The 21,546-nt window shown below is 41.0% G+C and overlaps 1 protein-coding gene across 1 annotated transcript; it reads left to right on the top strand.

Moving 5' to 3' along the window:
- Positions 1 to 947: 947 nt before the first annotated feature.
- Positions 948 to 19,590, top strand: LOC148016518 (uncharacterized). Its single transcript, XM_087664570.1, has 5 exons — positions 948 to 1,384; positions 17,487 to 17,625; positions 17,870 to 17,961; positions 18,877 to 18,982; positions 19,114 to 19,590. The coding sequence occupies exons 1-5, from the start codon at positions 974 to 976 to the stop codon at positions 19,344 to 19,346; spliced, it is 981 nt and encodes a 326-aa protein (XP_087520696.1). The 5' UTR covers positions 948 to 973; the 3' UTR covers positions 19,347 to 19,590.
- Positions 19,591 to 21,546: the final 1,956 nt, after the last annotated feature.

Here is a 21,546-nt window from a genome sequence, read left to right as displayed (position 1 = left end):
TTCTTTCGAACATACATAGACTACTACAAAATAAATTTGCATACTTGGGATGTAGGCATTGAGAAGATTGACACAAGAATGGTGGTTCACGAGTAGGAAAAAACGCCCATTGAAGAAGTGCATATGAGGACCTTCCCTAAAAATGATACGGTGCACCATAAGCCATGTAAGTTTTGAATCCTTGTCCCCCAATAAAATAAGTCCACACACTTCACAACATAACCACTTCCACCATCCATTGTTCATTACTACTAGCCCTTGCATGTGACAACAAAATGCCACCTTATCGAGGGTTGCAACTTTAGCGGCCCCCTTACCCTAGGCCTTTTGGAAAAATGTAGGCTATAAACTAACGTGACATTTTACTCTGAGAACTACATGCTAATTAGGAGTACTATTATAGAGATTATTCTTCCAAATGACCTACCTAAGGCTACTCCTCAAAATTGAGGATAGTCTGACCAATGGAGTCCTACTAGGTTGAGTTCTACGAGGAGCTGTTCCTGCAAGGGTTTTTGCATGTGGCAGTTTCTCACGATTTTCTAGGAAAGGCAGTTTCTCACGATTTTCTAGGAAAATCGAAAACCCCTCCATGTCACGTGAGGTGGATTTCTGGTTTTTCCTGAAAACCTCCTATTGAGTGAGAAACACCTCGAAGGCAATTTTCCCTCCAAAAACCCTATGTGAAAATAGATATCTAGCACATGGGCCTTGTGGAGGTTGTCCAAATTGGATCTTATTTGGTAGCATATCTCTTGTTCCAAATAGATATATAGCTTTGTTCAAAGGTTTTTTTTCTTTTTAAAATTGGGGTGGGGTCTTATAAACCCTTTGAGTGGGGTAGATTGAATCTGCAAAATTGTAAATGGCACGGTGGTTTTTTGAAACTGTTTCCACTAAAAAACCCTAGCGGGAAGAACTCCCAAGTGTGTAAGTTCGAAACATGCAAGGAGAGTCGAGACCGCTCCTGCCAATGGCCATGTGGCTGGTGCCACGCAAGCAACGTATGATACCAGAATGGTGCCCAAAAAAAAGCCAGCTTTCTAGTAATGGTAGCTGGGGATCCTGGAAAATTGTAATGGCAAACAAGCGCCAGCGAGTAGCTCGCAAACGCTTCCGGGAGACCTCAGGCCGCAGTACCAATACAAAACCAACCAGCAGCAGCAAAAGCACTACACAGGATAAGCAGAAGTCGCAGAAAAAGAGGAAGAGAGAGGATGGAGGGGGGGCCTCCCCACAGGAAGGCCGGCTCACACTGAAGAAACTCAAACGGCACCCTCTCAGAGTTCCAGGCAAGAAGCCTGGCGAAGGCTGCTTCATTTGCAAGTCTCAGGACCACATCGCGAAACAGTGTCCTCAGAAATTTGCTAAAGACAGAAAGAAGGTATGCGAGGCTTTCCTTTTCCTAGCTAGGGATGGTTTGTTCTGGTATATCAATTAGCCGTTTTTGGCAGCTATGCACTGGAATGTCTGTGGCAGCAATCGGTTAATAAAACTGCGTTATGCATGGCATTCCATTCAGGCAGCCCTTCTTACTGTTCACAGATTTTGCACCGTTTCAGAAAAACTGCATTTCAACATTAGGTCTTATATCACGGTCCACATAAGTTTACAAAAGTCACGTTCATACAACTAAGTTCGAGTTCACAAACAGGTAAATTATTTTGAACAACGTTATGTTACGGATTGTCAGATTTATGGCGCTTCTTTCTGTATGAACTGACTGGACTCTGAATCTAGGTGGATATCAGTAATTCATAGCCTTTTATTAGGCGTTTGAACTGGTTCAACCTCCCTACACAGATCAGCAACTCATAGCCTTTTTGTTGTGCATAGGAAGGGACATGTTAGTGTTTGGCCGCATAGCTAGTGTGTTGGCACTTTAGAGCTAGTGGAGTTTTCTAGAGTTGTGGTCAATGGTTGTGTTGGCTGATGTGAGAGGAAGAGCGAAGGTGTGTGAAGCTCCATGGTGAGGTGAGAAATTGTTTACGGCGGTGGCTCGACTTTCCCAAGTGGTGCCTAGACACTAATAAATGATACAAAATAAAATGTTTTTGGGGCTGTAAATGGAAACCAAAATAGGAATTAATGGAATACAATGAACTTTGGTATCTCAACAACATTGCTTCTTTTTTTATTGTTGCTGCTGTTCATTGCACTTACGATTAGCAAGCTGAGCTAGGCCTTACAAGAACAAACACTGTCTTAGAGTAGTTGGTGAACTTATTACAGTCGGGAGAGGTGGATTAAGTGAGCAAGTCTGCTAGCCATAGCAGCTGTCAAGAGAGACATCAGGTGCGACGGAATAATGAGGTAAAAAAGCTGTTAGGCATGTGGTGTGCAAAGCTAGGTAGGGGTGGACTGATAGGATTTGCAGGGAGGATGAGCTAGGTAAGGCAAATAGGATCTCCAAGGCAGTGGTGCCAAGAGTAGTGGATAGAAGCCTAATGTTACCGGCTGTGGATGGACAGGAAGCAGGGGGTGCTACCAATGCAGAGGAGTTGATTGTTAGACTGGAAGGTGAGCCATGTAGAGGAGAGAAGGTTGGTTTTCAAGTGAGTGGTGGTCAAACAAGGACGGGGTGGTGATCAGGATACAAGCACAATTGGTAGGCACTTCTTTCAATGTGATTTTACATTCGAGTTCTCTCTCTCTCACTCTCTCTCTCTCTCTCTCTCTCTTTCCTCTTTCTCTTCTCTATTCTCTTCTCTTCTCTCTCCATCATGGAGCCTCATCCACTTTAGTTCTTCTCACATCAGCCTACATTTCTATCAAAGCTACAAGTCAAGTCATCTATGTTGCTCCAGTATATAGTGGGTGCCGTGTATCCATTTTTGAATCTATGCTATCGAGCCAACTAAAGCATTGCTTTTTGCCTTGTTAATTGCATTGTCCACTTGTTGCATCCCATTGAGCTAAAATAAGCATTGTATGCTGAATTAGCTACTTCAACAGCCCCAAAAATGCTTACTTAATGAAAACCTTAAAGTGATATGCGGTGCTAGAGAGTTTTAAAAGGGTGCATTGGATGAGGTTTGGAAACTTTTGTAAATAGGTAAGTTGCCCTCCATCTAGCTTAATCTCGTTTTGCAAGTTTCAAGCCCTCTAGCTTTGCTACCCACACCTTGTTCGCCGAGGATATCTCAGCCGAAGGTGCTCGTTGCTGTCTAGATCCATCAGGTGCTTCTTTCCAACTTCCAATGTGCAATTTACATCAATTTTTACTGCGTTTGCTGATCAGCCATATCGCCTATGTTGGCAACCTGTTGAATTGTTGTGTATGTGATGTGTGGTTGTTGTACAGATTGCCACATCATTGTACTTGTGTTTTTATTGTTGTCTACTTGCCACATTATCATACTTGCGTTTTTGTTGCCATTAGCCTGCCGCATTATCATCAGCTTGCTGTTTTTGCAGTTTTCTCTCTCCTTTACTTGTTTGACATTGATTTGGCACCACACAGTCTGCTGTTGTTCAACATTTGGAGGTTGCCTTGCTGCATTTTGGGATTTGCCAAGAGTATGACACTCTTTTGCTCATCAACTTTGCCTCGGCCCCCAGTTCTCGAGACATGAGAGTTCAGGGTATAGTTTTCATTCCTACATAGTTTGTTTGTTGCATGAGCATTGCTTATTCAATATTTAGTCATTCATTTAGATCTCCCCTGTTTTTGCGTTAGGGTATTTCTTCACATGATATTAGAGCAAGGTTCTCTTCAACGAAATCTCAGTATTTGAACCCACACTCTCTTCATTGTCAATTGTGTACTCTCAATTGAGCTTCGATTTGTCCCATCTCTCACATTTGGTATTAGAGCTTAGATTCAGCTCAGTCTCTTGCATCTCTCAATCCTGTACTGACAACAATTGGATTTGCAGACCTTTTACTCAGCTCTAGCTCCATCTTGGTTAGTTGCTGACTCTGCTTGCAAGACAATCCCCAGTTGCTTGCGCAATTGCTTGCACTGTCCAACTTGCGTCATGTCTGCTACCTGCGCCTTGCTCTAGCGTTGCTTGTAGCATAGTAGGTTGCGCCTCTTGGTCGCATGCACCACTTGTGCTTCTTGGTCTAGAGTCACCGCCACCTTGCCTGCTTGGTTCGCTCACTAGCTTGCCTGAGCAGCACCTGTCTCTGGTCCAGCTCCGCCATCATCTCTACCTATTGTAGTTGCATTGCCTATTCCAGGTCTCCTTCAACATCTCACCATCTAGCTAGTTGGCTCAAAGTTAGCATTAGAGGTAAAAGGAGACATTTATTCATTTTTAAAATTCAAAATTTGAATTTTAGACAGCTTTTTGCTTGGGTAGGCTATTTTTGCTCTTGGACATGTTTGAGACACATTTATTGCAAAAATTTCTTGAAATTCGGGCAAAAAATTTGGGGCTTTTTGGTTTAGTGCAGACGTTGGCATATGTACATTATATTCATTCTGAAATAGATTGAAATTGTGCATTTTGGACAACAAAACCTTAGGGCTTTTGCATTATTTATGTTGCTGAGTAGTGTTTGTGCATTGGACAGTGTGTACATTGGACAGTTTTGATAGTGTGATCAGATTTGTTAATTATAGTGTGGTGCTTGCTGCAATTTTTGGAAATTCTCAAGTTTTCGAGTTGGTGTCCAGCTTTAGGTCTTGCTCTTGTGCTCTTTGAAAAGGTGACATTTACCATGGGAAATCAGGGACAGAGTGATGTATTCACATATGTATCCAAGGAGGATAGATTGAATTGCAACAACTATTCTCTATGGTCTTTCATGATGAAAAATGTGCTGATTGTGAAAAATCTTTGGGATTATGTTGGTAATGAAGAAGTTCACCTTGGAGTTGTGGCTCTTCAAACACCTCCTCTAGGAGGACGTGGTCAAAGGCCCGCTCTAGCTTAGCCACTTCCCTAGAGATTAGTAGCACAAAAGGCTTGGGACACATGAGATGCTCAAGCATTGTCACTCATTGTATTGGCAGTTCAATGGTCTATTATCCCACACGTATGGTCTGCAACTTCTTCAGGAGAAGCATGGTTGACACTTGAGTATATGTTTGCTGGAAAAAATGAGACACGCATCTCTTTCTTGAAGAAAGAGCTTGAGAATGTGAAGATAGATGAAGGTGATTCCATGTAGGATCATCTTAACAAAATTTAGGACTTATGTGAGCAGGTAATGAATGTAGATGAGTATTATTCGAATGCACAGTTGGTGTCTACTACTCTGAATTCATTGCCGCTCTCTTATTTGGCATTTCATATGGCCCTTAATCTCACCATGAGAATTTCCTTGTAGCCACTTACTTTCCTTCAATTGGTTAGTTTGTTCTTAAAAAAAGAGCAAACAAGAAGGAATAGTGGGGTGGGCGTAATAGCCTCTGAGTAGGGTTTTATGGCGAGGTAGAAGGGCAAGGGCAGCCAGTGTAAAAATGCTGTGCAGAGTTCTTGAAGTTTTGGTACTTTGCAAACCAACAAGAAATAGGGGGGGCACACAAGCTAGGAAGGGCAAGTGCCACTATTGCAAGAAGCCAGGTCATTACATCACAGAATGTAAGAAGCACATAGCCAAGGAGGAGGCAGGGATGTCTAGTTCTGATGTACCTTCTATTGCTACCGAGTCCACGTCTTTTGTTGTAGTGACTATTGTTTCTACACTTGTAGTTATGACTCTTCTTGAGCATGGTATCAAAACCTAGTTTGTGAGCTTCCATGAAGGGTTGTACTTTATACATGGGCATGTAGGGGTGGTATTTTATTGTAGAGGGCTGAATTGCCATCTAGGTGTAGCTATGGCATGTGCCCTTAGGCTAGGATGGTCGAGGGGTCTTGTCGTGTCAATGTGCTCGTTTATAGGCAACATGGCTCCCTTATTCATGCATTCATCATGGATCCATTGTGATCATTAGATCAGCCAGCCCTCCTCATTCCTCTCTCATCCCCCTACTAGTGTATGGCACCCACACTAACGTTAAGTGCTGTGTGTTGGGGCTGACCATTGCAGCCTTGTATCTTCAGCCATCAACCAATTTGTTCCTTCTCTCTTGTGTTTTGTTTAGTCTTTGCCTTTGCTATTGTGGCTATGGATTCCTTGGGTCCTTTGGGGGATTCGTATGATCTTGAGAAGATTCTTTAGGGATTGTAGTCTTGTTTGGGACTTTCTTTCATGCGATGATCTCTTTCCTTATCATGGAGTCACCATCCCCTACTGCTTGCATACCCTTTTCTTGGCCCTTGGTCCATATTGTTCTTCTTTGGTAGGTTACAATGCCTTTGATAGCTCCTCGTGTTAGTAGATTAGTCAGTTTGTTGAGTCTGTGCATGTGGTATAGCTGGCTGGGCAGCAAAGATATTTTAGGCATTTCATTTACCAACATTTATTGTGATTTGACATTATTTGCAGCTAGTTGGCCAGCATTTAATGTTGGCCGACTAGTCATATTTTATGGCATTTATTTGGCCTATATATTCTCAGGCTCCCTTCTCCATAGCCATTCATTCATCACTGGGGAGAGGGAGTAGGTGCAAGTGCCCCCTAGACGGTGACTCACATTGCTTTTGTACTATCTCATGTCTTGGTATATGGATTCCGTTTCCCGATCATCTCTTTTCTTTTGAGTTATCTTGTAGTGTTTCTCTTTTCTCTTTCCTCTCTCTGTTGTGTTCAGCGGTCTATTACAGCAGTTTCCCATGCTTCCATTGCTGCATCCACTTGTGACATGGTATCAGATTTCAGGTTCTGACATTGTTTCAGATTTTGGATCAAGGGTTTTTGCTGCTGATCTGACCTGATTCTGACTGCTGCGATTGATCTACAGCTTGGGCAACCATATCCTGGCAGTTTTCAGCCTGTTCTCTGCATTTTTCTTCAGCATTTGCTGTCTTGTCATTTTCGTTTTTGTTGTTTTGGGACTGATTTCAGGGCTGGGGACCTGATTTTGACCCTTCTTCATCAGCATTTTGGTGGCTGCAGGCTGAGGTGACCTGTTTGTGGGCCAACCAACTGCATTTAATGCAGTTTCAGTCTGTGATTTTGTCATCAGCCTCTACGTTTTGTTCTTCCGTGTCGTGTAGGGCTGGGTGACGGCTGTTTTTTCTTAGTTTTGGCTGTATTTTTTATCTTGTGATACATTGTTCAGCTTTAACGAGGGTTCCTATGCACCCATTTGTCGTGTTCTTCTCACTACACTCTGGTTCCTGTTGATTCTTGCTCTATGTGCTTTATCTATTGCTTTTGCACTCATGGAACTTTTGTGAGTATGTATTCTAGCAAACCTTTCTTCCTATTGCTCCCTTGCCTTTATTCATATTTCGTCAATGCCGATCTCATTATGGCATCTCCATATCCTCCTCTTGATGCTTAGCATCTTGATTTTATCTACTTATCAACGATTGTTATGTTGGAGCAGTGTTGTGTTCAGATTCAAGTTGGAATGAGGATGCTATCTGTTGGTACTCTTGCTGTTCCAGTTTCCGAGAGGGGTGACATTCGGCCCAAGAAGAAGCGACCTTAGTGCTATTATTGTGGCAAGAAGGGACATCTCCGGAAGGATTGCAGGACACTAGCAGCTATTCGAGAGGTGGTGAAGTGACCACCTTGAACGGGTGATACCTCTCTCCGTGGGTCTTCTTGATCTACAAGTTCAAGTATGGGCTCTAGTTATGTAGCTAAGGTGATGGCTACAGGGGCTTCCCTTCCAGCTTGCTAGTGCAGGTGGTGTGGCCATCCCGCACGACTTTGACTTCCTTGTGCCAGAGGGAGTGTGAGAGGGTGTTGTGATGGGGCAGTTCGACCTGATCTATACTTCTATACAGGTGCACAAGATCAAGAGAGGGTTTCCTCAATGCATCGATTGAAGTCTGACAGGTTCAAATCGTGGAGCTAGGATTGACATCCAGGTTCATGATGGGTTGATTATTTAACAGAGAGCGGGTGGCTTTCGTTTGGAGCTCACATGAGGGGACACTTTGGCGGTTTGGCCAAAGGAGGGAAATTCATGGCCATTTATGCGCTTCGGCATTGGAATTAGGATGGTCACGTGTGCTACATTAGAGGCATCATTGATGGACATGAGAGTTGCTATGATTCTTCTCTATTTTCAGGAGATGGTACAATCAACATCGGCATCAGGTTCTCTTTGAGGCACCTTGGTGGTGGCTCGTGCACCCACTACTTGGGTATCCATGGTTCTACTGTGATGGACATTGTTGTATGTACTATGATGAAACATTATTATGATGAAACATTATTATTGTATATTGTATTGTATGTACTATGATGGACACTGTTGTATGTATTATGATGAAACATTATTATTGTATATTGTATTGTATTAGATCACCCATGATCTGAGAGAGGGTGTTAGCAGATTAGTCAGTGTATGGTTGAGTCTGTGCATGTGGTACAACAAGTTGGGTACTAGAGATATTTTAGGCATTTTATTTGCCAGCATTTATTGTAATTTGGTATCTGACTAGTTATATTTTATGGCATTTATTTGGCCTATATATTCTCAGGCTCTCTTCTCCAGAGTCATTCATTCATCACTTGATAGTCCTTGGGGAGAGGGAGTAAGTGCCAGTGCCCCCTAGCCGGTGACTCACATTACTTCTGTACTGTCTTATGTCTTGGTATATGGATTTCATTTCTCGAGCATCTCTTTTCTTCTAAGTTCTCTTTTCTCTTCTCTCTCTCTCTCTCTCTCTCTCTCGTGTTTAGCAATCTATTATAGCAATTTTCCACGCTTCCATCGCTGCATCCACTTTTGACACCTCCATATTCTCTCTTAGTTGGGTTAAAGGCTTTGCTCACCCATCTTCAACTTGAGTTTTTTGGAGTGAGTTTCTCAAGGCTTCTCCGTTTCCATTGGCCTATGGTGGCCTCTGGTTGGATCGGTCTTGCATCTTGAGAGGATGTCTTGCCCCTTCATTGGCAGTGTCACTCCTACCACCACTCTCGGATTTATTCTAACTTTGGTCTTTTGGTATATCTAGGATCTAAGAGGGGTTATTAGTAGAGATGTATATCTTGTATAATTATCTCTTGCCTATGAGCCTTAGTTTAAGTAAGACAAGGACACTAAGAGCTTTGACATTATGATTGTTTGTCATTTTATGTATTTTAGACATTCTAGATGGAGAATACATCAAGGCATTTGATTTTTTGACATTGTGACCATTTTGGTTAGTTGGGTGGATTGTGAATGCACTAAGGGCACTTCATGGTTAGGGTAATCGAGTTCTATTTATAGGACTCAAGGCCCTATTGTGTAAATCCATTGTGCGGTCATTGCTCTTGGACTCTCGGCTTGTTGGTTAGTGCATCCGTATGTTGAGGTGTAAACTAGTAGTATTGGACGCCAACCCTTGGGATGCGGTCATGACTTAGAGTGGTGCTAGCTCCGAGACTTGGGGGTGAGCCTGTTTGGCTCTATTGGCTAGGAGGTGAGTTTGATGTGCAGTCCCTTTCATTGTGAATTTGGCTTACGTTATGTCTTGTGTGCAGGTTGGATTCTAGGGGAACGTTTCATTAAACGGATTGATTCATTCCTACAAAGATGACTGTGAAAAGCCATGAGTTGGCTGGTAACAATGTAACTTCATAACCAATGAAAGATGAGAGTAGCTAGCATAGCACTTGGTTCAAACAGAGTGTGAAATGAGAGGGAACTAAGCATTGCCCCCTTTGCTATAGCATAGCCACACATTTGGACACATAAGATAGAGTTGTGTTTAACATACATGTTTCTTTCATGGCATCATTAGCACTCATTCGTCAAAATAATACCCTTAATCAAACAAAGATGCACAAATAGTTCTTTCTTAACAACTAATAAACTTTTATCGATATATTAGTCTTTACAAAATTGCCAATTACTATTGCCAATACAAATTGCTAGTAAACTAGAATTTGACTACCAGTCTGCCATTGGTCTTCTAGTCCATTGCTAAGTATATGCTCTAAGCAATGACACACCTTATTCTAGGTAGCTAGTAAGGTAATGAGAACTAGCCGGTAACCCTTCTTGGACCTCACACTCAAGAAATGTTGCTACGAGGGTTGGGCTTTATTACCACCTATCTTGCATCCATGATGCTAGGTGATTCTGCTGTTCACTCATTATGACTGCGCACCATTGGTGGCCATCTTACTCTAAGGGAAGAGGAACGCCTTAAGTGCAACATAATTTAACTTACTAGTAGCTTCCTTGGTTGCACAAGTACGATGGAGGGAGTTAGTATAAAGAAACACAACAGTTTTTCCACAATTTAAGCATAAAAACCAAGAGTTGCGATGCACCGTTCTTTCATAAAAAACGGTTCCTTTCCAAACATTAATTAGTTATTCAATTTATACAGAAATAATAAGTACCTAGGCTACAATAATCTGCTTTTAGGTGTTTGAATTTCATTGCTAGATGGAGCCATATTCATGTCATTGCTCGTATCAAGAGCGGCAGCGATGGCAATGTTTACACTAGCAGTGGCAGTACTTAACCTGTATTTTGGGTAATGAGGTCTCTTGGTGAGAGTTATAATGGCATTAATGCTTTGGCTCCTCACTCTGTGGAGTTTTCGTGAGGGAGCATAGGGAGGCAAGGTGTCTTGCTTTTGCAAAGACAAACTATGCGAAGTCTAGAATTAGTTGATTCACTTGTCAAGCAATTGGTACTAAATACATTGTTTAGCCGATGAAATAGTTAGGGTTTTTCATCTTCAGCTCACTAGTGGCTAGCCATTCTTGGCAAATGGACTTCATAATTGAAGTCCTACTTATTTATGTTATCCTTGGAATATGTAGAGGTCAATGGCATAGTACGGTGGAGTTTCGGAAACGGAGGAAACAGAAACGGAAAAAATCAGAGTTTTGGTCAAATTTTGGAAACGAGAAAACGACGTTTCGGATTGTACACTTAAATAAATACAATATTATATAGCTATGTATTCAATTTTCAAAATTAAAGGCAATAAAATGAATTAGAATTTATGACTCATGAATAATCTATGATCTAAAGAGCAGTGAATATTGACATCAAGAACAATGGAACAAGAATCAAGATGCATAACAAGTGGGATCAAGATACAATGATACATGTAACTATGTTATGTGAATAATATGTCAAAACTCCAAAGTGCAGTAAGGCTATAAGTATCAATATCAATGAGCAATTGACAGCTATAGTTTGGACTCTGCATTGCTAAACTGACTCGTGTATATTACGAGTCATGGCTCATGACTCATCTAGACTCTGAGGATTTGTGCACCATCTTCTCGTTTGACTTCGAGGAGCCTGATCGAGAAGTTGATGAAGCAGTCTCAGCCTCATCCTCAAACTTTGGCTTTGACTTTGCCTGTGATGCACAACCATGTGTGGTCCTCACTCTAACCTTTCTATGTGCACGAGTCTCATGTACCGGTACCGATAGCTTCTCATAGAGTATGGAGTAGATATCCTGCTCCTGTGATATCTGCGGAATGTCACGCACCTTCTTTATATCAATCTTGTCAATATTCACATATAAAGATGAACGAGACAAAGATATATTATATAGGGAGGAGATTTAACATGTTCAATGTTCATATATATCACAATTTACAATCCAACTTTCAAGCAAATTAGCACTGTTAAGTGTCAAGGACTCAAGGTTAAAAAGTTAATTATACATAATACTAATCATTACCAATTTACGTGTGAAGGCTCATGGGACAGAGCGGTTCTCTCAAGAAGCTGGAGATTGCAATGGCAAAACACTAAAAGCTCTAGTTGGACAGTTGTGAGCTTGTTTCTCTTTTTGGTGTGAAACAGGACCCATGTGCTTCAGTTCCTCTCAGCAAGCCCTGAACTACAATCTTACGAGAGGATCCGAATGACAATGTATTTCTATTCAAATTTAAGAGATTGAGGTTAAGTAATTGGCAATTGCTAATATGCAAGGTGCAAAATTAACATTTGAGTGGACAATAGATTATAGAACCTGTTACCTAGGTTGCATAATGCATTATATAATCAAGATTCAAAATATAAAAGTCACCAGTCACATACCAAAGCAGGAGCACTTTACCGTATTTCTTCCACCAAAGAGATAGGTTGAAGCTGTGTCTCTCAAAGCCTAGCTACGGGTCGGCCATAATGAAGAGAATGATTGTGGAATGCCAGCAAATCATCCTCTGCTCTTCTCATGATATCTATATCATCCCCTATGAGGCGCCTCATGTACTCCATGAAGCCCTTCTCTAACTCCTCGCTAGTGTATTGCTCCTCGTTGCGCCAAAGGGGATGTGCGACAGCATGGATTGGTTTATGGAACCAATTCCATCGTGCATTTCACACTGCATGAATCTAATTAACGCTTTAGAGCAAAGGATAAGGGATCACAGATAAAATAAGTAAAAAACTTAAAAGTTAGAATAATGATTAATCATTAAGGAGTCGTTAATACCAAATAATTGCACGTATAAAAGTTAAACAAAAACTTGTCTTGGAGCAAAAAGCTGTTGCGAAGCAAGGCCTCACTAATTTTATCCATATACTCATATAGAAGCCCCAAAGCACTCCCCTCCATATCAGTGATGCGTAATATAGTGTAAATAGGAGTGAGACTTTTCACCAATGCCTCTGCCTCAATCCACCCACTCTCACTTAAAATATTGGGCATAAAAGCAAGAGCCTTTGGAGACACTCTCTCATTCAATGTGAGCCATTCTTGGCATGCAATGGTCTGTATCAAATTTGGACAATATATAAGCAAATGTAGTGGTGGAGGGCTTCAATAGCTCAAGTGTGCTATTGGATTAAAACATGCTTGTGACGGATGACCTTTTCTTCACACATCTTACTATGCTTGTTGCCGTCTTGAAAATTTCATCCACCCAAGATATTTGCTTAACATCTTCAATAAGTAAGTCAAGGCAATGGGATGTACATGGAGTCCATACTATGCTAGGAAACTCCTCCTTGAGCATATGTTCCATAGACACACAATTGTTTCCATTATTTGTTACCACCTGCATCACATTTTGGACTCCTATGTCCATGATGACTTGTCGCATGTGCTCCCAAATGAAAGCTCCTGTGATGGTAAGACCTGAGGTAGAGGCATCGATGGCCTTAATGAATATGGTGCCTTTACATGAAGACACCAAAACATTGTAAACATTTCTTTGCCGCATATCTGACTATCCATCGCATAATATTGTGCATCCATATTTCACCCATGTCTCCTTCAAGGGCTCCAATTGAGCCTCTATGGATGCTTTTTCCTTTCAAAGCTCCCGTGTGCATAACGCATCTGCGGATCTGCCTTCCCACTCACACCCTATGCGGCTTACTGCCCTGATTGTTTTCTTCCATTGATGTGTAGTGGCCACATTGAAAGGAATAGCACACCGAATAAATAAGCGTGTGAGTTCTCTAGTTGCCTCCACAATTGCCTGTCTCTAAAGTTGTGCATGGACACTGCACCATGCAAGGAGTCTTTTGCCCACCACCACTAGAAGATGGCAACGAGGTTCTTTTTGCACTTGGACTTGATATGGATATGGATGCAATTCTTTTTGATGGGCCACTGACACCTTCAATTTGGCTAGCGCCACTAGGCCCACTAGCCTCTCTTTGCCCCACTTGTGCTTCATTAGCCCGATGTGGTGTTGGATGAGAGGATTCATCCTCTTGTAGCTCAATACCCATACGCTTTTGGCGCCAAGATGGAGACTTACTGTTACTTTTGTCGACACATTTGCGCAAGGCCCGATGTCTTTGTTAGGAACACATGCCAAGTGGTCTTTCACGCGCATTATGCTTCCTGATTTCTCCAATTCACAATAGTTGCACCGCCACTTCTTTGATCTGCCGGAGCCCTCGTATTCCTTGATTGAAGTGACGTGCCTCTAGGAGGAGGATGATGAAAGAAGAAGAAGAGGAAGAAGAGAAGGAGGACTCATGAGGAGGCGGGAGCTGGAGGTCCGAGGAGGAGGCGGTGAGAGCTAGAGTGTGCTGCGCGAGTCGGGAGTCCGGAAGCTTGGAACCCGACTCAAATCGTGATCCGGCGTGCTGGATAACCAGCATCGAAACAAGCCGTAGGATCGCGAAACGGCGGTCTGCCATTTTCGTTCCAGTTCGAAATGGGCGGTCCGTTTTGGTAGCTTTGAAACAACATTTTGGGATACTATGTGAGTCGATGGATAAATCAAAGAACTAATCAAATCGTGGACAATATGTATCATGCATATTTTTCATGTTGTTAAGTTGATTTGAAGCGTCGTCTTTTTCGGATCATAGATTTTACTTAAAACAATAGTGTGATTTTGGCATGTCTACCTAAAGATGCCAAAAGACTCCAATATGATGACTCATGAGTGTTGAAAAATAAGTAACAAATCCTTTGTCAGAGGTGGATGCAGCAATGGAATCATAGAAGGGAGCTGAAATAAATAGCTAAACACAAGACAAAAGAGAGAGAAAAGAGAAAACTCAAGAATATTGCAAAGTCACTAGCTGTGTGGGCATTGGCTCCCTCTCTGCTGGTTGGCCAGCAGTAAATGCCCAAATCACCATCATAAGGACAAATAAAAAATACCTAAATAATACTAAAATGCTTTGTCCATTGGAACACATGCCCAGACTCATGAGTTGACTAGAGTACTAACATCCTCGTAGTTGGATTTACGTGCCTATAGACAGTTGGCTACTAGATATAGCTTGTTCTCACTGATGTACAATTACGAGTTTGGACCATTGATAGTCTAATTGCCAGATAATGGAGTCCATGGTACTTTTTGCATGATATGCAAGAAATATGGAATGATTGCTAGCCATCATTGTGATTCTGGCATTTGGATCTCTACTTAGAGGTTCCAAAAAACTCCAATATGATGACTTATGAGAAGTGAAAAATAAGTAATGAATCCTCGTAGTTGGATTTGCCTGAGATTGCATTTGTCCCGTGTCCCATACAAATCTTTGGAGGGAATGCTTGGGCCAAGCTGAAAAGCTTATCCCCATTGAGGGGGGTTTGTACTTGGGAATATGACTTGTTACATTCACTCAAACTTGAATTGGTTCTTGGCCATAGGATTACATGATCCCATTGGACCATTCCTTGGTCTTTGGTCAGGTGGGGGTTAGATGGGAGTTGGTTTGGTCACTCTAGGGCCGCTTTCTTGATTTCTTCCATGTGCATAACATTGAGGACAACAATCATTCATAATGGAAGTGTTACATCCTTGGACATCTTGGATGGGAGCCGATAACATTGGCCATTGACCATTAGGTCACTGGGTGTATGGCTATGAATTTACAAATTACTCAACTTTTTACTGGTATGAAAAATGCTCAGTGGAGCATTACTCAACCAAAACAGATGGAGGTGGAGCATTGCTCAACTTTTGGTTGGTATGAAAAACGCTCAACTTTGGCAGATACGGAGTCCCATAAGGAGGAGTGAGGGGCTCATTAATTCCACATATTGTGTGATCACCACACTTGGAATCTAGACCCTAGGCATGCTTATCCATACACTAGCATGGTGTGGACTGATGGTATGGGATGGCAACTCTTTTGATGGGGGTTTGGCCCAATATGCAATTGGTCCTAGTTGAAAGTGAGCCGTTTGGCTCTCTGGTTAGGAGGCATTGGGTGAGGTCCATTCCTTTATGTTTCTTTCTACGACTCTATGGCTTGTGCCACGTCGTGTACTCTACGTGGGCCTCCCAATGGCTGGCAGCTTCACTCATAGGTAGCTGTCCTACTGCATCTAGGTGGTTTAGACTTTTGGATGCTATCCAATAGGTTGGTTAGAAGTTGGTTGAGACTGGTCTGATGCTGTTTATATTTGATAAGTTAGCAACATATTGGGTGAGTCTAGTCGTAGGATCACGGGTGTCCACCCAACCTTTTTACTGGTAATTTTCCTCAAGGCTATGCAGTATCAGCATTCTGGCTTTCTTTTTACCACTAGTGATGTCTTCAAGCTTTGCTTTGTAATGCTTGAGAATTTCTTGGTTTTGATTGGTCTCATCCTTCATGATCTATGACGGATCATGTTATATAGTGACCAGTTGCTCTTGAAAGTCTTCAATCACAGTCCTGTCAAACATATGATCTCAGCAATGAATGCTATGCACTTGGAAGTTTTTAATTTGTGTCCAGTAAAATATTGGGTTACAACATGGCAAAACCACAAGTGCCTTGGTAAATTGAGTAGGAATTATTATGTGCATGGCATTATGCCTAAAGGGTAGGTTTGGAGATCTATATGATAGACACATATGTTTAATAGAAGCAAACATGTAGGTTGGAAAAGCTTGACGATGAAGATGCTTGATCATGGATGAAGAGATTAATACGACTAAGTTTGGTCAAAGCGAGAAAGGCTAATAAGTAGCTAAGGTCCAATTTATTTTTGGGAAATCCCACACTTATACAAATGAAAAATATGTTGATATCAGTCGTAACTGAGATCAAAATATGTGCTAGTAATTCCCATGATATTATCCCTAACTTTGTTTGAAAGGGATATATAGGGTCCAATAAGTAAAAGCACTGTAAAACGGTGAGGCTCAGTGTGCAAAACTAGTCACTTATAATCTAAAACTTAGATAGCAAGGACAACTGAAACTAGTACTGTGGAGAAGCCTCACCACATTTTAGGATCTCTTCCTTAGAGAATCTGGATTTGTGGCTTGGGTTTGGGCTTGTGATCTTGGATTCTTACATGTGAAAACAGGAACACAATGCAGTGCTTCTTTCTGGAGAGACTATGAATACTTTAAAACTGAGTCATTCTTCACATGAACACAAAACAGTGCTTCTCTCTGGAGACTATGAATACTTTTAAACTGAGTCATCCTTTGCCAAAATGTTTCCAAGGCTGGCATGGATTTACGTGTTGGGTGTAAAGTCTCTTCGTCTCTGTGGACCGTGTATATAGTCATATGGGTGTGAACACACCCTTATTGTACCCTAACATATAAATACCTTCTTTTATTCTTTGTGTACCATCATGATCTGGTACACCTATCACTGCGTTCACTCTCTCTAACTCTCAGCTCTGCAGCTCGCGCCTTGATCTCACACTCCATTGCGCACTCTCTCCCCTTCATTACGGGCCTGAAAGAATATTGTGTGGAGATCAAACACATTCATGACCACCGAACAGAGTGACAATGTAGCCTCAGTTGTCAGTGTTGTGTTCAGGCTCAATTTGTTGTTTGACAGTGGCAAAAGCAGGCTGAAAATGAGCTCACCAGAGTTGATCGTCGAGCAAGCTGACTGCAAGCACTTTATGCACATGCCATGATGTGTTTTTGTTATAGTTGTTTGTTATGTTAGTTACCACAGTGACAGCAGAATGACTTGAGATTTTAAACATTTCGTGTATTCTGAATAAGGCGGTTGTGAGGCTTATGTGTTCATGTTTTTGCTGGCTTATTTCTGTTATAGGGAAGTGAGAGTCGAGACACATTACATTGTTTCTATTCAGTTTTTTCTTATTCATGTTTTGTAGGTTTGTCTATTTTGTAGAGAGTTGGGACATTCTCTAAACCATTGTCCAGCCAGGCAGGAGACACAGGAGACAAAATTTTGTTATAATTGTGGGGAAGTGGGACATCGCTTGGCAGAATGCCAAAAACCCTTAAAAGATGGTTAGTTGTACCTTCTACCTTACCTACTTGGAGAGAGTTGTAAAGAGGGTGCTGGCGTTGTCTATCTGATAAATTTCAAAGCAAGCAACTCTACAGTCTACACGTTGCTAGTTTTCCGGTTATAAATTAGTGGCAACTTGCAAGCTATATTTGATCCAGAAAAGAAAAAGTTTGTTGATACATAAATTTCAAGAGAATTATTGAATTTCAATTCTGATCCTTTTTGCTCTGTGGGATGTTTCAGGTGGTACTACGTTTGCGGAATGCTTTCTTTGTAAGCAGAAGGGACATCTGAGCAAGAATTGTCCATCGAACACTCATGGCATATACCCGAAGGTGCCATTATAATATTTTCTTGTGGTAGTTTTGTTGCAGAGTGTGTTTTATAAAGATAAGGATGCTCAAGAAATTGACATATTTATGGCACATCCCAAGGCGTCATTAATGATGCATAGCGAACAAGTTTCAATGGAAGGTCTTTACTAGCCCTGATCCCAGTTAAGTGGCACTGTGGCGGATTATTCCTAGGGACAATGGAAGGCCTTGATAGGATTTTTTTAATCAACAATCAAATGTAGTTGGTGGTGGTGGATAAGGACACTGATGCTTCACTGGGAAGAGAATCCCTCATAACCATACGGTGAATGTAGTCATGATCATACATACATCAAATAAATCAAGTATGCCCTATGCCTGGTAGTTACTCACATTATGTACACTGTATGTGTGCTTAAGTTTTTTGGGACACAGCATTACGGGGGTTAGAAATTTGGAAGACGGTTCTGTAATACATGGAAGGGGGAAAATGAAGGGATTCGAAACTCAATGCTGGTAGGATACCTGTGTGTTAATGGTGTTGCTGATGGAAGAATTTTGGGTGATTTTGCTTCCACACACTTGAATTGCATTTTTTGCATGCAGTCTTTCAAAGAAATGTCAATTTGGGCCAGTTTCCAACTTGAGCAGCAATTTCAAGAGTTGTCAAAATCAGCAGGAAGTGTTCTCCCGATTTTATAAACAGCTGTGGAAAATGTCAAAAATCTGCAGGACATTTATTTCAACATGCATGGCTGAAGTGCTATACAGCCAAGACTCTTGAGGGCTTGAGATTTACACTTCAAATGTTTCAGTTGTTGTGGTCCTAAATTAGGTTTACTCTAATAATAACTGACATTCAGATAAGGGCTTGGACATCTACTGTGTTAAATTATTTTGCTTCCTTTTCTCATTGGTTTTTTAAATCTGAAGCAGGGAGGTTCTTGTAAGATCTGTGGAGGTGTCACACACCTTGCGAAAGATTGTCCCCAAAAGGGCACTGCAAAGCTTGATGGAACTCCACGCATGAAGCTTCAAATATGTAAGTTGTCATCTAATAGCTTCAGTCTTGTTATCTGTAGTGGCTTGGATAAATAGTATTCTTATTGTGTCTCTGTATCAAATTAGGTAGTGCAGTTAACATTAATAGTTCTTCTTTTGGTTGTTGAACAGCCAAGGAAGCCCCACCTTCATCTAAACGAATCGTGTTTGGAAGCGGAGATGATCTGGAGGATGATTTTGGGAATTTGGATGGTGGTGGTTTACATGTAGGAAGTGAAAATGAGGAAGCACCTCAAATTGGTAAGAGAATTCCAGGAAAAGCAAGAAAGGTATTACGGATATCACCAGGATCCATGATAAAGAACTCCAGGACAAAGTCTACAAAAATTGTCAACTTCACATAATGCAATAATGCATTTACATTTCTGTGGTTGCAAGGTTGAGCATAGTCCGTATGGAATGCCAGAAAGCATCAAAAACCTAAGTACTGGTCTGCCTAGACTATTCAAATGCATCGCTTTGGGGGTTGGCTCAATTTTCCTCATGTCCAAAGGTTATATTATGAAAATAAATGGAAAGTTTTTAGAATGTTGTTGGTCGAATGACTAAAGCATTCATTGTAAATGCTTAACGACTTTTGTTTTGTCTCTTTTGCACCCATTATGATATCTCTAACTATCTCTTTCCTCACAAGCTAGTCTCTCCTTCAATGAGTATACATGCTGTTCGTAGGAATAGTTGTCAATCACATAACTTGGTAGGCATCCAAATTGGATTGTTCTTAAAGTACTTAGTTAATGAGAACTTAATATTAGCCAGGGTAGTCTCAAAGGTGATGGCCTGAAATTTGAAGACTCATGTGAGGTTGTGGTTCAAGTCTTGCTAGATGCATCATTTGGTTGGAGACCTATGTTCACTAGGTGTGTTTGCAAAAGTTCGGGTTATTGGCTACTCAAGCACTCGGTTGATTCTCCTTGGTAGGGTCACTAAGGAGGTTCCCAATGTGATTGTGTTTCTTGTTTATTTGGCTTGCTAGCTTTTCTATTTGTGCGTAGGAGCAATGCGAACGTGAATATTTGGAGGAGAGATTTCCTCGCTTTTGGGTGTTTGTGTGTCAGGAAATGACTTTTGGGAAGATTTTTCCTTCCAATTAGACCACATTTTTAGAACTTTGCCTTGAAATTTTAACATGTTTATGCTCAAATTGTGCAATGTACTTGAATTGGGTTTCAAATTCAAGGTTAGGTTTGTTTCGTTTTTGTATTTACTCATTATGGTCAATTGCATGAGTCTTGGGTCCAACCATTGTTGATCACGAGCTCTATTGAGCTTTGGTATGTGCATGAAGGTTTTACTTTTCTACATTTTGGTATGTCAACTAGACTCAAAACTATGGTAATGGTCATGTGCAGGTAAGGTGCGTGAAATTTCATAGGAAATGCTAGCTCAGATATTCTATGGGGTTTCTAGCTCTAGTAGACATGTTGCATTATGTTTGTTTAGCTTAGTTGTGCTTAGTGTTGGCTATGGTTTGTATGCATATTGAGTGGTGTATTTCTTTGAAGATTTCCCTCATGTCTTGCACAAAAATCTTGATTTCAATCTAGCTAGGTGAATGCCTCATTAAATGGTTGATTGCTATTTGAGGAAGGTATCAATGCCTTATATAATTAAGTAGCTTGCATTCTATAATTGAGTAGTATGTTTATGCATTAGAATGTCACTTTTTGACTTTGTCGGGCAAATACTATAGTAACCATCCTCACCATCTATTATGATGTTTGGTGTTTTCCCTTGTTTGATTATCCAAATAGTTGCATACATTTTCTAGTCTCTTCTCCTAGACTCTATATGATGCTCAATTTAGATACATGATGGTAGTGGTTAAAATTTGCCAATTGATTTTTTCCCCTCACTAATTATAGGATTGGGAAAGTTTACTAGGCTCAAGGCAACCTTTTAGAAAGATGTACGACAGTTAGGGGGGGAAAAAACACAAGGTTTTCATTATCTCCAAGGAAATTTTAGAGTGAGCATGTGCCCATGTCTGGATATATTCTTAGGTTTTTGGTAACTTCAGTTTAATAAACCTTTCCCAACTTTTTTAACTAGCTTAATAATTTCATCTTCTTTTAGTTTTAATAAACAATATCCAACCCTTGTGTAGTTGGTCTTTGGTAGTGCTTTTGTATTAGATAGTTGTTACCATTTAGATGAATGATAAAGTTCTGTAAATAGGGAAGTGTGGAAAAACACATGAATGGTTGGACTAGTTGGCAAATACATTGACTAGTAATAGCTCTTTATAAATGTGATCATGAAGCCACATTAACGAAATGCAACATGCACAAGCAAGTGTTGGCATGTTTCTCTCCAAAATTTGTAAAGAGGGGTCATGCCTTGCTTCATTCACCAAGTTGCACATCTTAATATAGATGTTTCTAATCTAAGTACTTAGTGGAACTTTGTTTTGTGTTCGTACATGTTTCTCCATGGTCGTATGCACCTAACTCCTCTTCTCTTGCTTGGGAATTGATAGATACTTGTGATGTTGATGTATCTAGCTTAATGTTGTTGCAAATGGTGTTGTTATGAACATAAGCA

This window comes from Lygodium microphyllum, chromosome 23, assembly GCF_053477565.2.
Source record: "Lygodium microphyllum isolate KBCC chromosome 23, Lygodium_microphyllum_v1.1.10, whole genome shotgun sequence".
NCBI classification, from domain to species: Eukaryota; Viridiplantae; Streptophyta; class Polypodiopsida; order Schizaeales; family Lygodiaceae; genus Lygodium; species Lygodium microphyllum.
The sequence above is the reverse complement of the archived record's forward strand: the minus strand, read 5'-3'. Positions and strand labels throughout refer to the sequence as shown.

Coding starts and splice junctions, on each gene's coding strand:
- LOC148016518 (XM_087664570.1), top strand. CDS start 974: ATGGCCATGTGGCTGGTGCCACGCAAGCAACGTATGATACCAGAATGG. Junction 1,385..17,486: donor TTGCTAAAGACAGAAAGAAG/GTATGCGAGGCT, acceptor CATGTTTTGTAG/GTTTGTCTATTTTGTAGAGA. Junction 17,626..17,869: donor CCAAAAACCCTTAAAAGATG/GTTAGTTGTACC, acceptor GGGATGTTTCAG/GTGGTACTACGTTTGCGGAA.